The sequence below is a fragment of the Euphorbia lathyris genome, chromosome 10, assembly GCF_963576675.1.
Source record: "Euphorbia lathyris chromosome 10, ddEupLath1.1, whole genome shotgun sequence".
NCBI classification, from domain to species: Eukaryota; Viridiplantae; Streptophyta; class Magnoliopsida; order Malpighiales; family Euphorbiaceae; genus Euphorbia; species Euphorbia lathyris.
The window spans coordinates 1,741,934-1,758,904 of NC_088919.1; the positions used below are offsets into that span (position 1 = coordinate 1,741,934).

The following is a 16,971-nucleotide window of genomic DNA, read 5'->3' on the forward strand; positions in this document are numbered from 1 at the left end:
ATGACCCTATTCTTACATACACTCGTTCCCAACATCCTAAATTTCATTTTAGGCTTTCGTGTCCGAAAACTCGTTTACAAGCCATCCAAAGTCAGACCCAAATCTGATCCAATTATGTCCAAATTAACCCAAATTCTGATCCAGAAGCCCACAGACAAAGTCAGCCCCACTCTTCATCGATCGTTCGAGGTGCTCGTGGTGTTAATAATTTTTACGGAATAAAACTGTACAAAGCACATCCCCATGTTTATAAACTTTTAAACCACATAGATTGTTTTTGCAAATCGGCCAAACCACAATGTTTATTTTTGTACTTTTCCCTAAAATGTTTTTTAAAAGAAGTATATCGTTTCATTTATAGGAATAATAGAACATCTTGACATAAGTAATTAAAACATTACAATCCAGAAGTACATCTGAGAAGTTTCAATCTGCATATTCAATATCATACATCGTGATAGAGCAACAATAGATATTGTTTGGAACGATTTTTGGCACAATGACGAGAAACCCACTCTACCCTGAATTGACTTTATAGTTTTTTTCTCCAACAATGACTTAATGATCTTTCAATGAGCCAGATTTATTTGGTGATAAGCTAAACTCTTCTGTTTTTCATGAAGGAAAATATTTAAATATGATAATACTTGTACATGAGACATACCATAACACCATAAAGGGAGAAAGAACAAAAAAAACTATAAATAAAAGATGAAACTACAAAATCCACCATATTAGATCAAATAAAAAATTTATTAAATAAAGAAAAAGCAAAACATGACAAATAATGAGTTTATATTTCAGTTAAAAGCCGAAAGAAAATCTCAAAACCCCAATGAAAAAAGAAATTTTTTTTAACATCAATAAATACACTCTTTCTTCACTATAATAAATTCTCGGAACTTAAAAAGCTGAGGAATGTCCAACGTTATCTCAAGTTTATTAACATCGGGATTAAGACTTTCATCTCAAAATCATCATAATGATTGATCTTTCCTTAAAAAACATTAAGGTTGTGGTTACACAACAACAATAACAAATCAAAATTTTAACTTTTACTTAATTACAAGGAAAGGAATTTGCATAATATGAGACATAAATTTTCTTTTTCCTTTTGTAAATTTCCATTTGGGACCAGGCGGTTAATGTAGAATTTGATCATTCACTCGCCAAAAAAAAAAGTAACGAAACCATAAATTTATTCCAGTAACTGTCCCTTCACTCACATGATGGCACATCAACCAAATGTTGGAATGACGTGGCATCATCTGACTGAAGGACCATCAGTGGTTCGGATCCAGAGTAGAATAGACAGCCCATCCATTGGAATGCAACTCAAGCAAGCTTCAAGCTCATTTAAATACTAGACTGAATAGAGTTGGTATTGAGGCGTTAATTACAACAAAAACAACATTGTTGAAGACGCCTGAAAATGAATTAAAACAATAATATTACCTTGGTGAATTCTCCATTAATCCTTGAAATCATCAGGCATAGTTATCATCTCCTTAACTTTGATAGAAACCACAATTTCTGCAGATTTTCATGCCATGGCTGCGAGGCAAGCAATAATCCAACGTTCAACTTCAGATCCTTTTCTATCATCTTCATCTTCATCAAAAACACGAATACTATCTTCAACCCGATCGACGAGTACAAGTTCCCGATCGAACAAGTCTGTGTACTGGCTTCAATGGAGCAATGTGACCAAGCTTGGAAGTCTAATTAGCCTTGGAAGGAAGAGCAGTGATTCAGGTTCAAGAAATTCTGATTTAACTGAAGAAAGTCTTGAAGCTCATAACAGAAGACAAGAAGAGATTATCTTTCAATCTCATAGGATTAGTGTTGATGATAGGAATGCTAAATGTAGTCCTTATTATAAAGGACTTACTGATTATTCCCTTATTATCAACCGAGGGAAAAATCAATCTGCTGCTAGTCCTGGACATGAAAGTCATGCTACTGCTACTACTTCTACTTCTATTTCATCTTTTGTTCTTGTTAAGATGCAAGAATGGAGTTCTTGCTTCTCTTCTTCTGCTTCTTCTGTAATGATCAAGCCCTATAAGGATAAGGAGAACAATGTTCCTGCTGTTTCTGTTGATGTAACTTTGCAGGCGCCGGAGATCCAGACCGAAAGGAAAGGTCCTGATAAGTGTGTTTTGTCTGTCATTAATGAGGAGAAGCCATTGAGGGAGAGAGTTTCGGCATCAGAATTCAATTTGCCATTGAAAGAGACACTGGTTAGCAAGGTGTTTGATGGACGGAGGTTTAGATGGGGAGACAAGTACAGGCCAAAAGCTTTGAAAGATTTTATCTGCAATCGCTCTACAGCTGCCAAGATGCAGACTCTGGTAAGTTCTTTCTTGTTTTGGATTTTTGCTCGGAATAATGCTGGTCCGGTTAAACATTATTCTCCGAATAGTGCTTGCTTAATTAGAGTGAGATCAGATTAAGTTCGTCTGACTTTAAAACTGTAAAAAATCGTCAACTTCTTCATAAGGTGTGTAAACAAGAAAGTCAGATGAAGTTCATCCAGATTGTGAGGAAGTCGGATGAAGTTTGTCCGACTTCTTCACAACAATGAGTGAACAGAGAAGTTCGATGAACTTCATCCAACTTCTAGTTGCAAGGAAGTAGGATGAAGTTCATCGGACTTCTTTAAATCAGCTGGTTTCAACAAACATTTTTCATATTCATCGGACTTCACATTAGTTAAACGAGCATTATGCTCGAAATAATTTGTAACCGGGCCATGATGCTGATCAAATATCTAGTTTTTTTGTTTAGACTTGAGTGAATAAGGATTGTTTTGATTAATTTTGCAGACTATGATGAAGGGAGTAGAATGTCATCATTTCATATTTGAAGGACCTGCCGGTGTGGGAAAAAGAACTATGATTTGGGCTATGCTTCAAGAAGCTTATGGACCTGAGTGTTTGCAGACCAGGGAAGAGAGCAAGGCATTTAACTTGAAGGTTCTTTTCACTTTCTTTCATTCATCATATTCATACTTATCTTGCACGTACACTTCTCTTTAGTAGCGTTTCGGCTTTTCATGTCCATGTCTATATCCATCTCATGTCCTTTCCGTTTTTCTAAAGCTATTTTCTGAAGGTTATGTTTTAAAAATAACGTGTTCTGTGACATTCTTTCAATCTTTAATACAGGGGGAATCAGTTGGAACTATAGAAGTAAGAATAAAGGTATCATCCCAACATATAGAGGTCAATCTCTCTGATCTCAAAGGCTATGAGAAGCATGTCATTGTTGAACTTATTAAAGGAACTAATCATGGAAAATCACTTTCGAAACCCGATCCTTGTCGAGGTATACGTCTGCAGATCATTTATGTTTGGAATCACAAACCATTAAGTGAAGAAAAGGGTCACTTATGAATTCATTTCTCTGTGCAGCAATCATTTTATATAATGCAGATAAGCTATCTGCAGATGCTGTACTCTATATAAAATGGCTTCTAGAAAGGTATAAAGGGTCTAGCAAGTTTTTCTTCTGCTGCTCTGATGTCTCCAAGCTTCAGCCCATTAAGGAACTCTGCACATTTGTTCAGCTTTTCCTGCCTTCAAAGGAAGAGGTACAATAGTATTTCGGATATACGCATCATGAACTTTAGATATCAATTTAGTGCATAACTTAGTATTTTGTCAAATTAATTTAAAAGTGACTTGCTATGTTGCACGGAAACGGAAACAAAAACAAAATTACATTTGTTTTTCCAATGTTCAGATCCTTGAAGTGTTAGATTTTATAGCTAAGCAAGAAGGCATAGAAGTTCCACGGAAATTTGCTGAGAGGATTGCTGAGCATTCAAAGAACAACTTCCGGCAAGCTATTCGGGCATTGGAGGCCTCCTGGGAGAGAAGGTGAGCTTCCAAAGCATACGAAAGTGTAGAGAAATATAGTGTTTTGATGTTTTTCAGTTGTAAAACTGTGACTTTTGTGTGCAGTTACCCCTTCACAGAAGATGAAGAAATTCTGACAGGTTGGGAAGATGATATTGCTAATATTGCCATGGACATTATCCATGAGCAGAGTCCAAAACAGTAAGCATTTTATGTTTTCATCAGAAGTTCTTGATATCCGGGCGAGCAAGTGTATCAGTTCCATCTTGGCCCAGCTCGTAGGAGGGTGTCCGCGGAGCCCCTTGCCTCAATGTTCTGGGAGCTGGTCTGCTGGATGACGACCCCGTAGATTTATTCCTCTTAGGCCTTGATGTTTTAGAGGACCCTCGGGGAGATAGGCAAGGGCACCTATCGCCCCGAGGATCCCCCAAGACCCTCAAGACAGGAAGGCCTAAGAGGAATAAATCTACGAGATCCTCATCCAACAGATCAGCCCTCCATAACACGGAGGCAGAGGCCCCACGGGCACCCTCCTGCAAGCTCGGCCTATATGGAACTCATACACTCGTTCGCCCGTACTACAAATAGATTACATAATTTTCTTAAACCTTTTGATCGGGCAGGCTATATATTATTCGCGGGAAGCTTCAGAATCTAATAGAGCATGATGTATCACCTGATTTTATTTTCAATGTAAGAGAATCATTCTATTTTCCTATAAACATGACCAAATTTTCTTAAGTTTTAAAGAATTAAATTCTGATACAGACCCTGAAAGAAGAGTTGAAAAAGCATTTGGATGGGATGAGCAAAGTATTACTTGAAAATCTATACAAGGATTACCATGTAAGCAAGCAAGTAAATAAATAATGAATAGATTTTTCATTAGAGCTAACAAAATGAAGTTGTCTATAAATGAAATGTGCAGAGGAAAGATGGGAATATGTTGGAAGGTGAGAATCAACTAATGTTTTCCAATAGTCGGCATGATGAAGCTGGTAAAAAGCTTCATGAAGATCCGGCCAGGAAGAAGTTTTATCAATTTATGAATATTGAAGGTAACTTTAAACCCAAAACATCTTCTACTACTAGATATTTCTTTCTCTTGCAACTTTTATTATCATCATTCAATCAAAATTTGCAGATTTATTAGTCTTCTAAGCTAGAAAATTGTGGATTTCCTTCACAAGCTCGGATATTAATATAAGACATATGTTTGAGCTTTAGCTATCCGTTTAACCTTCGGTTCAATTGATTTCATGACATGGTATCTGGTCATCTTGGACCAAACGGTCGAGATTCAAGTCGTGCCCACCTAATTACTTTGGGAATTCAATCTATATCAAGTGGTATCCGAGCCAATGGTTTCCAAATCCAAAACTTCTTTTGGTCATCTTTCCACCAAGAATCAATCAAGAAAATATAGAGTTCATAGAAAATAAAATTGAAGGGTTTAGGCAACTTGGAGAAGCCAATAGGGTGGACACTCAAGCATTGAGGATTGGAATGGAGCTATGAAGATAAGTCTTCAAAAGGTGCTTCAAATCTTGAGACTAAAACCTAGAAATGGAATTGAAATATGAGAAGAAACCAATCCTCCTCCTCCACCACCACAATCTCAACAAGGAAATCTAGAAATCATTCTTCCAAGTCCACCATAACTTATTCAGCCCAAGGCTTTTATTATGCACCTTAGAAACCATAGAGACCAAGAGGTAAGAAGAATTAATCCTTATGTTCTTGATGATGTTGATAGCGATATAGGGATAGATATGAGAATGAAATGGGTAAATGTGGATATATTGGTAGAGTTAGAGCTAGTTTGACATTGTTGTGGTCAAAAGTTCAGCTTTCTTTGTAATTGTGAAAATTGTTTTTCCTCTGCAAAGTGTAGCTTCTCTTAAAAGTAGCTTTTAAAATTTTCCTTTTTCAGTAATTTTCATTTACCAAACTTTGCTTTATCTTTCCCATCTTTTGTAGCTTTTAATTGGAAATTAAGAAGGTTGCTTTTAGGGTTTGGGAAAGTAATGCCACACCGACCCTTAGCGGTAAAGATGTTGGTAGGAATGCCGTTATAAGTGAAACCATTGATAGAAATCAAATTTACACAACTATAAGATAAGGATGAATTTTACAAGATTAAAATTGATTTATCATCATTTGGGGATGATTTGGATATTGAGGATTTTCTTGATTGTTTGTCGGAAATGGAGAGATTCTTTGAATAAGTGGATCTCCCGACCCATATAAAGGTGAAATTGAGATCTTACTATTTAAAAGGACGAGTGTTGATATGGCGGGATCAAATATGTGATGATAAGAGAAGTGGGGGAAAGGAATCAATTGGATCTTAGCCACAAATGAAGGCTTTATTAAGAGAGAGATTGTTATCATCCAATTATGAGTAATACATTTTTGTAGTTTTATCAACGGTGCAGGCAAGGGAGTAAACGATGTTTTTTGAGATTGTTCCCTAGAGCTCACTTATCGGAGAAGGAGAGCTAATGAACCTTTCACTATATAATGGGATTATTGAACAATATCCAGCAAAATATGGGAATTCAAATGGTCATTAGGGTCAACAATTCTAGGGATTGGGATCTCAAGATTGAGATAATGTTGAATGCCAAGCATATGTAAACGGCTAAGCATGTAGAGGATGAGAATCCCATTTTAGTAGTGACCCGCCAACGCTACTTGACAAGGGAAAATGAGCCAAGCCTTAGTACTATTAATCCATTCGATAGTTCGGTGTTTAAAAGTGAAGGAAGTCAACATGAGCCGATTCTCATGATTGAGTCAAAATCCTTATGTTAAGTTGACCCCATCAGATGTTTTAGATGCAACAAACTTGACTGTAGATCAAATCCAAAGAAGAATGTTAATATGGTGACATATTGAAATGATGATGATGATGATAATGAAGGTGTTTATTGCACCCTTTGGTTCTTCCAAACATGAGCATGTTGTTGATATGGTGCAAAGGGCGGTAATCTCTAATAAGTTGGAACTTGATCAAAAAACTCGATGCTTGATTCTAAGAGGAAAATATAAGGTGATAGTTTAGGGGCAAAGCTAAGAGAACATCATTATTCAATCTTCCTTGAGCTAGTTGGTTTAATACCCGAAAAAGGTGAAATGTGTAATGTGATTGAGATGAATGTTTTTCAATTGCTCTTTGCACATCCATGGAAATTTGATCGCGGTGCTTCACATTTGGAAAAGAACAACGCCTATACAATCTTCAAAAGATTTAATATGTTCCTCAAGAAATAAGATGTAATAAGATAATGAAGGAGAATCTGGTTTGATGGTGCACGCTAATCAAATTTCCCCATTGAGTCAGTGTTGTGAGAATAAAGAAGTACTTTGTAATTCCAAGAAGTAATCCTTATTGTTTGAAGAATAATCGAATCTCAATTGAAGTGGAAGAATCAAGCTTAAATTTGAATAACATTCTGAGATCGAATTCTTTTCAAGATATAGTGAATGATGAGGATATATATTTGTTTAAAAAAGAGAATTCAACTTCAAACTTAATTTATACAATCTTAGAATCTGATTTAACTTTTTTGACCTTCATGAAAATTATACATATATGTCTTAGCTTTACAACGTATTTAGAGTCAAATAAATGGAAGTTAAAACGAGAAAGTTATTGCAAAAAGACTAAACAATTGTACAAAGTTTCTACTAAAGCTTAATGTAGTCGTGCAAAGCTCTAGTTTCATCGAACTAAATGTTCACAAATTCTTTTGCATTTTTGGAAATCTCGGTTCGACTGGACCAACTCCCAGTTTGATCTAACCAAGCTTAAATCGATATTCTACTACTTTTTTGTACCCCTTTTGTCTTCAATTTTGCATATCCTCCTTTTGTGTTCATTAATATATACAAGTTAAAATATTTTTTTATTCTTTTTCATAAATTAAAAAGAATCTCTATTTCTTTATGCAGAATTCATAGCAAAGTTCATGAGCTTCTACAAGAGCCACATTACATCATAAGAGTGGAACAGGGAAGGACTATACTCTCAAAACCATATACAAAAACTAAAATTTTGTGATTTTAGACTTTGCATATATCTTGTATTGTTTGTATGTAGTAATTGTATATTTTGTTTGCTTATTTTAGCCTCGAAAGTTTGATATTACATCGGTTAAACATGAAAATTTCTACAATCGGACGGGACCAGCACTAGTCACCTTCCAGAGTAGAACTTCTCGGTTAAACATAGGAATAAACTTCAACTTATCCCCTAATATTATTAGAGGTGTGAAATATAAAATCTTATGTATCAAAAAGTTCAATATTATACTCAAGGTCGAAATTCTAACACAATTTATTCGTTTTCAAGAAATTTCCAAGAGTAATATTGCACCTTTATAGATTACAGATTGTATTTCACGTCTACAATAATGTTGGATAGATGTATACTTCATCCCTATTATATAGAAAAGCTATATGGTGGTACTATAAGTTGTGTTTTGTTAAGTATAAATCATATTTGAATAAATATTTTGTTTTTCCCTTGATTAGTTTTAAATTAGAGCAGTTGAAAAATTTATAACATCATAATGCCATAATGAATTACTTTGAAAAATTTATAACATATCATATCTTGCTTGAAGGAAATGAATTATTTATGTATCTAAAAGTTAAATTTTGGAAAATAGGATGATTAAGGAGAAAAATTCCTTTCAAATATTAGTAGTGACAGATCTAGACGATAATGGTGTTTAATTAAAAATAATAATTATTCTAAACAATAAAAGCTCCATAAACAGGTTTAATGGAATTTGTTTGGGGATTAATGAATGTTATTAATATAAGATATAGGCTAAATTTCAAAAACAACCTATGTGGTTTGTTTTTACAAAAAAAAAAAGGACTGTATTATACGCCGTTACCTGAAAAACGGAAAATGGCTTAACACCGTTAGTTTGGATGATGTGGCAAGGGGTAAAATGGGAAAAACCATGTTTTTTTTTCTCTCTCTCTCCCTTCTTCTTCTTCTTCTTCTTCTTCTTCTTCTTCTTCTTCTTCCATTAATAAGGAGAATAAATTATTTTTCTTTCTCTCTCTTCCTTCTTCCATGGTTTTTCTCCATCCATGGTTCTTCTTCTTCTTCCTCTTCCTCCTCCTTTCTTTTCTTCTTCCTCTCTCTCTTCTCTTCTTCTTCTTTTTTTTCTTTTAATTTTTTTTTAATTTTCAGAATTCTGGAGAACGTCTGAAATCCAGACGTTCATCACGTCTGGATTTTCAAGACGTTCCCAGACGTGATGAACGTCTGGATTTCAGACGTTCTGAAATTTCCAGATAGAATTCTGGAAATTTCAGAATTAAAAAAAAATAGAAGAAGAAAAAAAGAAGAAGAAGAGAGGAGAGGAGGAAGAAGAAGAATTGGTTTTTCCCATTTTACCCCTTGCCACGTCATCCAAACTAACGGTGTTAAGCCATTTTCCGTTTTTTCGGGTAACAGCGTATAACACGCTCATTTTTTTTGTAAAAACAAACCACAGGGGTTGTTTTTAGAATTTACCCTAAGATATATGATGGGTTTTAACTATTAGTTTGACCTTTTAATTCAAACGGTTTCATAATATAATATACAAGTATTTTGTACCAAACGGTCAAAGGTTCGAGTAATTAGCCTATGTTATTAATGAAAAAAAAATGTAGTTGAGCTCTTTACCCTTTTATTTATTTATATTTATTTATTTATATTCGGCTTGAGTAATTAGCCTATGTTATTGTTGCTACATGCAGTTGGAAGTAGAGATATTCTATAGCTTATGTGTTTTACATTATGAAAACTAATGTTTTAAAAACCGGATCGGCTATCAAACCGGTGTGACAAAGGGTTTAGAGGTTAATGGGTTCAACCGGTTGACTCGGATTGGTTGAACCGGATGATATTATATATATATAATTAGTAATATATATAATAAAATAAATGTATGATAAATAAAACTATATAGAATATTTTTATTTATATTTTTTGTGAAATTAATAGATGAAAAATAATAACTAAAGGCTTGCAAAATGAATAACTGCAAACCAAAATATTAAATTACAGTGAATGAATTTAGCTAGAATAGTGAATTAGAAAATGTGTCAGTATTTTTTAAAAAAGAAAATTTGCTGAGCATGAGTAATTAATTGGACCTTACAAAAAAAATGGATTAATTGAAGTGGAGTATATAAACTCCTGTTGTTCTCCACTAAAAAGTCTTTTTAAATCTTGATTTATTTACTTTATATATAATAGTAAGAAGAAAATAAAACAGTCACTTTTTTACTTTTATTAACACTGACATCGTATGATAAGATTTATTCTCATCCACTCATCAAAATCATGATGAGTGGCTGAGATGAAATGGAATTAGGAGTATATAAATCTCTAATTCCAAAGAATAGGGTATCTTCTTAACACGCCGCACGCCGCCTGCAACTCCATTCAAATGAAAACTCTTCTGATTTTAGTTCTCTAGGCACTGTTCATTATGTTCCATCTTCTTCCCTCTTTTGTTTCTCAAGAAGATCATCCTCAACATCTTTCTCAACTTTGAATCTACAAATTTCTATTTTATTTTACTTTTTCTTCAGAAAACCGGGGTCATACCGAGTCGCCGGTTTGATACCGGTTCACCGGTTGATCCCGAGTTACACCGAGTCAATAGCTTTGACCCCATATATGTGTAACCAGACCGGATGCATGGCCGGTTCACGGTTGAACCGGTTCAACCGGCCGGTCTGATCCGGTTTTTAGAACATTGATGAAAACTCAACTCCATTCTAATGATGTAACATGATATACATCACCATTATCAACCACCCAACTCGAATCTATCACATGTAAAATTAATAACATTATAATCATAACCGATAACATCCGCATAATATCCCTAGAGCAAAAGCGTACTAATAAGAAGAAGGAAGAACTCTCCAGCGTTAAACCACGCCACGTGGCATGAGGTAGAACATGTCATTTGAGAGACATACGCCATAAGGAGTTGAATGGGTAAGACCCGCCATCCATTTTCCTCCAACATACATTCGTCCTCACATCCCTACTGAACGGTCTCAAGGGAAATTAAGGGTCATTACCGTTATACCCTTGAAGACAGAAACATATGAACTTAAGGAGCAATCAATAGCCGTTAAAAAGCATTAATGACATGATTGTTGAAGTTTAGCATCATCAATGCTCAAAGGTGGCAGAAATCTATATAAATACCTCAATCTCCGAGATATTCTAGGTATGCTTACTAATCCCTAAAATGAGCTCTAGTCATTATTCTTATTATTCTCAAATACTCTACTGATTTTGGCATCAGAGTGTTCCATGTCGATCCAACGACACCACACAGGGAAGGATTCTGACTAAGAATATTTTACACAAGTATCAACTGGTGCAGTGAATGTGGACCTCTGAATAAAATAGCTTTTCACCACGAACAAAGATAAGACTCATCGTCTTTCAAAAGTCGAATCGAGCAATCGAGCTTTCACGTAAGACTTCATATAGCTTTGTAAAGAAACAGACGCTATATTTTCGCTCCAAAATATGTGTGAACTTGGGTAGCGTGCCTTTGCGATCCAATATTCTTATTGGTCCACGTGACATCCCTAGGCAGCTCCCGAAGAGATGTTATTCAACTGGTTCATCCGAAGGTCAGAACTTTGACCGAAGCGAGACGAAGCGAGCTTCGTTCACGGGCCCTAATGAGAATCAGCCCAAGTGTTGACTACGGTATAAGGCTGAAATCTTTTGACTTACGGTCCAATTAGACGATACCGTATCAAGGGGTAAAAATGTCTTTCAAAATAGATGCAAGAATAAACTAATTGAAAAAGCTAATAAAACTAGTTTTTTTTTCTTCTTTAAATTAGAGGTTTGAGACCAAAAAACTCTTTTAAACTTCTATTCACTAAACATTACAATCACGTATTTGAATAGTCAAAACCTCTAAAATGGTTGCAACCTATAATTTTATCACAAACCTCTTTTTAGTAACTAATACCAAAAAGGGAATGACTTCTCATTTCATATTATTGTTTTACTTTGCTTTTCAACTTTTTCAGATTGATATCTAGTTTTACTCAACGCCATTTTATTTGATACTGATCCAGGGTTGTCTTAAACATTTTTTGAGCCATGTGTTAAATGAAAAAATTGGATCTTGTTCATTAAAAAAATTAATATTTTCATATAACAATAATGTTTTTATAAAATGAAATGTAAAAATACTTTTAACTTGATTTTTTACATGATAAATATAATAAAAATAATTTAATTAAATATTGTATAATAAAAAAAATTGGGTCTCTTAAAACTCTTAAACCATTGCATTTTAAATATTTCATCCATCACTTAATATTCACTTAAAACGTAATAAATAATAAAAATGATTTAATTAGATATTATACCATAAAAATGTGGGGAAAATGTAGATTTCTACAGCAGAATATCCAGGGGTTCTGGCAAAAAAACGGTACAGTGAACTTAATTGATCTCTTTAACGATTCTATATAGCGAAATTCTCTAATCCGAAAGACTATGATAAGGCTATTAATGGTGGCCCTTACTTAATAGCAGACCATGTTCTGGCCATTCAGCCATGGAAACCTAACTTTGATCCTCTAGACGAGAAGGTTAATAAGATCCTAACCTGGATTAGATTCCCTCGTTTGCCAATTGAGTACTATAACCACTTGTTCCTCACCAAACTAGGATTAATGGCGGGGGAAGTACACCATGTTGACAAGCCGACTATTTCGGCAAAAAGAGGCAAATTTGCCCGAGTTTGTGTCGAGGTTGATTTGGACAAGCCGTTTATATCTAAGTACAAGCTAAGAAACCGACTGCATCGCATAGAATATGAGGGGTTACACAATATTTGCTATGAATGTGGAATTTATGGGCACAGTCAGGAACATTGCCCTTCTCTGGTCACTGAGACTGAAGCAAAAAATGGAAACTCCTCGGTGGATAAGCACAACTCTATAACAGATGGGATCATCAAGGATGAAGTGGTCTATGACTATGGCCCCTGGATGACAGCCAAAAGACCGACTAGAAGAAGTAGCAGGACTTCTCCAATGACTACCAAAAAGGCCTCAAACCAAGATTTGAAAAGAACAAGAGTAGAAGACCCCACTACCCAGGCGAAGATCACTGTTAACAAACCAACCATGCCACATGGGAAGCTCACAAAAGGAATAGACCTACTAGAAAATCAACAGGGGAGTGGGTCTCGGTTTGATGTCCTACATAAAGTAGAAGCAGCAAATCAACAAGACAATCAACAAGTAAATCCTTCGACAACACATGAAGATACTAATATAGGAACTGCCATCGGCACTGAGAATTCATCTACAAGTGCCCCCCACCTCAGTCAAAACCCCTAAGGAGAACCTAGGATCAAACAAAATAGAAAAGAAAACACCAGACCCTCTAACCTCAGTCCTGATGTGATAAAGGCAAAAGCAAAACAAGAAGCTCTTGATAAAAAGTGGAAAAATCAAAAGATTGGCCCCCAAGCTATCAGACCTGGTGCTACAATTTCATTCTGATTAGTCTGGTTTGTCTATTTCACCTTAGTTGCTTTACTTTAATGGATTTCTCTCTTGGAATGTTAGAGGAGCGGCGAATAGGACAACTCGCCTTCACCTTATATGTTGAGGCTATACAAGCCTGTCGTGTTTGCTATACTGGAAACAAAAGTGAGTGGTACTGTGGTGCAGAAGGTGGTGGATAGATTTAGAGGCTGGTGTTGTATTCGTTCAGAGGCAGTAGGTCGGTCTGGGGGGGATCTAGCTCTTCTGGAAGGAATCTCACATCCAAATTGAATTTGTTCAGTTACATCATCAATCCATCCACTGTAAAGTCAAACAGAATGGGAAACTAATATGCCTTCTCTCAACGGTCTATGCTTCTCCGTGCCAAACATAACGGAATGCTATGTGGGACAGCCTTACTCATCTAGGTAAGGGGATAAATGACCCCTGGTTCTTTATGGGGGATTTTAATGATATTGGATCGCTAGAGGACCAAAAAGGAGGCAGCCAGCACTATGCCAGACGTTGTATTCAACATAATAGTATGATGGATACATGCGGAGTTATGGACTTAGGTTTCTCCGGGTTTAGATTTACTTGGAGGCGTCGTATGCTATCAGTTCGACTAGATAAAGTGTATGGGAATAATGCTAGTCGATTGGGATTTCCAGAAGCGACAGTAATCAATCTCCCCTATAGACACTCAGATCATGCACCGATTCTCTTCAAACTTCAAGGGCTAGTAGGTAAGAGGGAGCTTAGACCTTTCAGATACTTGATGTCATGGGATCTCCACCCAGAATTCAAGAATGTGGTCCACCAGTCCTGGAATAAGGATACTCACCCTAGCGTGGCAGCGAAAGACTTCAAAGTCAACACTCTATAATGGAATAAAAAGGTCTTTGGTAACATTCACTCTAGAAAAAGAAACCTCCTCAACCGCTTGTCTGGTGTTTAACGTTCATTGTCCTTAAGGTATGAAGAAAGTGTGGCTAGACTAGAAAGATCTCTTCAGAATGAGTCCTAACAAAGCTCCGAGAGAGGATGGTTTACCTGCCTTTTTTTACCAAACACATTGGGAAACAGTAAAAGGTAGCTTATATGACTTTGCATTGGGCATCTTCTCAGGTAAGTATACTGTCACCCCTGTTAATCAGACTCTCTTAGTTCTTATTCCTAAAATTCCCAACCCTACCTCTTTCCTCCATTTTAGACCGATTAGCCTCTGTAATGTGGTCCACAAGATGATTACCAAAATTATTGCAAACATGCTCCAGAAGCTTCTCCCAGAAATTATCTCCTCCACGCAGTGCAGCTTCGTTCCATGGAGACAAATTATTGACAACATTGTTATTGCCCAGGAGGTTATACACTCTATGCAGATTAAGAAGGGAAGAAAATGCCTTATTGCAATTAAACTTGACCTAGAAAAGGCCTACGACCGCCTAAATTAGAACTTCATTGCTGACACCCTAAGCAGAACAGGTATACCAGTGTAGTGGCAATCTATCATCAATCAGTGTATTCAAACTAGCTCTCTACAGGTGCTAGTTAATGGTGAGGCTTCAGACTCCTTCATGACTACCAGGGCATTAGGCAAGGCGACCCTATCTCCCCTTATATATTTGTGCTCTGTATGGCATAGTTGGACCACCTTCTGAAAGATGTGATTGATTCTAAGAGGATTAAGCCCATAAAGCTAGCACGAGATGGCCCTAACATTAGCCACCTCTTTTTTGCAGATGACATCCTGATTTTCTTAGAGGCTGACATGAATCAGATCAGAAGTTTTATGGAGATTATGAATGCTTTTTGTGAGATGTCAGGTCAAAAAATCAACCTCAACAAATCTAAGCTTTGTGTCTCCAAGAATGTTTCAAACAACCTAGCCTCGAGTGCAATATCCCGATTATTAAATGCCTTGGAAAATATTTGGGAGTTCCTTTGCTACACGATAGAGTAAAGCTAGCAACATTTGCTGACACTGTTACCAAAATGCAGTCGAAACTGTGCTCCTGGAAAGCCAACTCTTTATCTCTAGCTGGAAGATTTACCCTTGTTCAATCAGTAACCTCTGCTGGCCCCAACCACATAATGCAAACAAATATACTCCCTTCAGGTGTACTAAAGAAAATGGATAAAATCAATAGGCGATTCATTTAGGGCAGCAATGACCAAGAGAATCGAATGCACCTGGTGTCGTGCGAAACAGTTTGCAGACCTAAAGAAAAAGGAGGAACTGGTCTGCATAGAGCGGACGAAAACAACAAAGTTCTACTAATGAAGATTATATGGCGGATTTGGAAAGAGCCACAAACCCTGTGGGTTCGTGTCCTCGCCTCCAAGTACAAGAAAGATATAATTTTCGGAGGAATGAAAAAGCTAAAAACCGGTCACACCTTTGGAGAAGCATTAATTCAGTTTTGACGAGTTTGCAAACGGGCTAGCTTGGAGCTTAGGAGATGGAAAATCAATCTCATTTTGGCAAGATATTTGGCTCGATAATTTAAAATTGAAGGATGTTGCCCTAATTCCAATAACAGAAGAGGATTTACATTGGTGCGTGGCAGACCTCTTTTCTGATAATGGTCAATGGAACTGGGAAATCCTGGAGAAATATTTTGAAGAAACCATTCTGCTTCGTCTAAGATGCATCGTCACCCGAAGAGAGGCAGATATTAGAAACATGCCTAGATGGAGAAATTCAAAGTCTGGGCTCTTTTCTTGTAAGGCAGCCTACGAGCTCTTGAATAGCAGGGGAGACGAGTTGGAAAAGTTAAGAAGATTTAAAACCATTTGGAAGCCGAAGATTCCACAAGGTATCAAGACTTTCGCCTGGTTATGTCTTCATAATCGTCTCTTAACCAACTTGGAAAGGCAACAGAGACACTTAATTGAAGCGGGAATCTACACTCGCTGCTGCGGGTTTGAGAAATCACTGGTTTATGCTCTCCGAGATTGTGAAACCAGTGCTGAAGTTTGGAAGGATCTTATCTCAACAGCCTATCACAAACACTCTTTCTCCATGAATGACAGCAGCTGGTTTGCCAACTGCATCTCTGCAACAGATCCTATACTTAGAATGAGCAATTGGTGAATTATCTTTGTGTTTACCTCCTATCTTATCTGGTCCTGGAGGAACAAAACCATTTTTAATTCAGGCAATGATATTCCCAGGGATAAAAAGAATTTGATTATGCAGAGAGTGGATGAGAACAAGAAAAGTTAGGAGTTATGCATAGGGAATAAATATAGGCAGGTGAAGCAAGATGTGCTACTGGTTTGGCAAAAACCTTTACAAGGGTTAGTAAAATTGAACACAGATGGTTCAAGAAGAGAAGGCTCGAGAAAAATTACATTAGGGGGCTTAATTAGAGATAACCATGGCAATTGGATTGGGGGATTTGTTCATAATATCGGAGTTGGCAACGTCTTTGAAGCAGATATTTGGGGAATTCTAACCGGCTTGAAAATTGCATAGGAACTGCATGTGAGAAAGATTATCGTGGAGTTAGATAGTTTGGAAGTGATTAACAACATAACA

General features: G+C 36.4%; 1 protein-coding gene across 1 annotated transcript; it reads left to right on the top strand.

Annotated features, from left to right (window-relative positions):
• Nucleotides 1-1,369: 1,369 nt before the first annotated feature.
• LOC136209428 (replication factor C subunit 3-like) lies at nt 1,370-8,180 on the top strand. Its single transcript, XM_066000888.1, has 10 exons — nt 1,370-2,354; nt 2,829-2,978; nt 3,171-3,330; nt 3,417-3,595; nt 3,748-3,884; nt 3,969-4,064; nt 4,487-4,556; nt 4,632-4,709; nt 4,792-4,921; nt 7,821-8,180. Exons 1-10 carry the CDS (start codon nt 1,551-1,553, stop codon nt 7,868-7,870), a joined length of 1,854 nt encoding a protein of 617 aa, XP_065856960.1. The 5' UTR covers nt 1,370-1,550; the 3' UTR covers nt 7,871-8,180.
• The last annotated feature ends 8,791 nt before the right edge of the window (nt 8,181-16,971 follow it).

Coding starts and splice junctions, on each gene's coding strand:
- LOC136209428 (XM_066000888.1), top strand. CDS start 1,551: ATGGCTGCGAGGCAAGCAATAATCCAACGTTCAACTTCAGATCCTTTT. Junction 2,979..3,170: donor GCAAGGCATTTAACTTGAAG/GTTCTTTTCACT, acceptor TCTTTAATACAG/GGGGAATCAGTTGGAACTAT. Junction 4,557..4,631: donor CACCTGATTTTATTTTCAAT/GTAAGAGAATCA, acceptor ATTCTGATACAG/ACCCTGAAAGAAGAGTTGAA.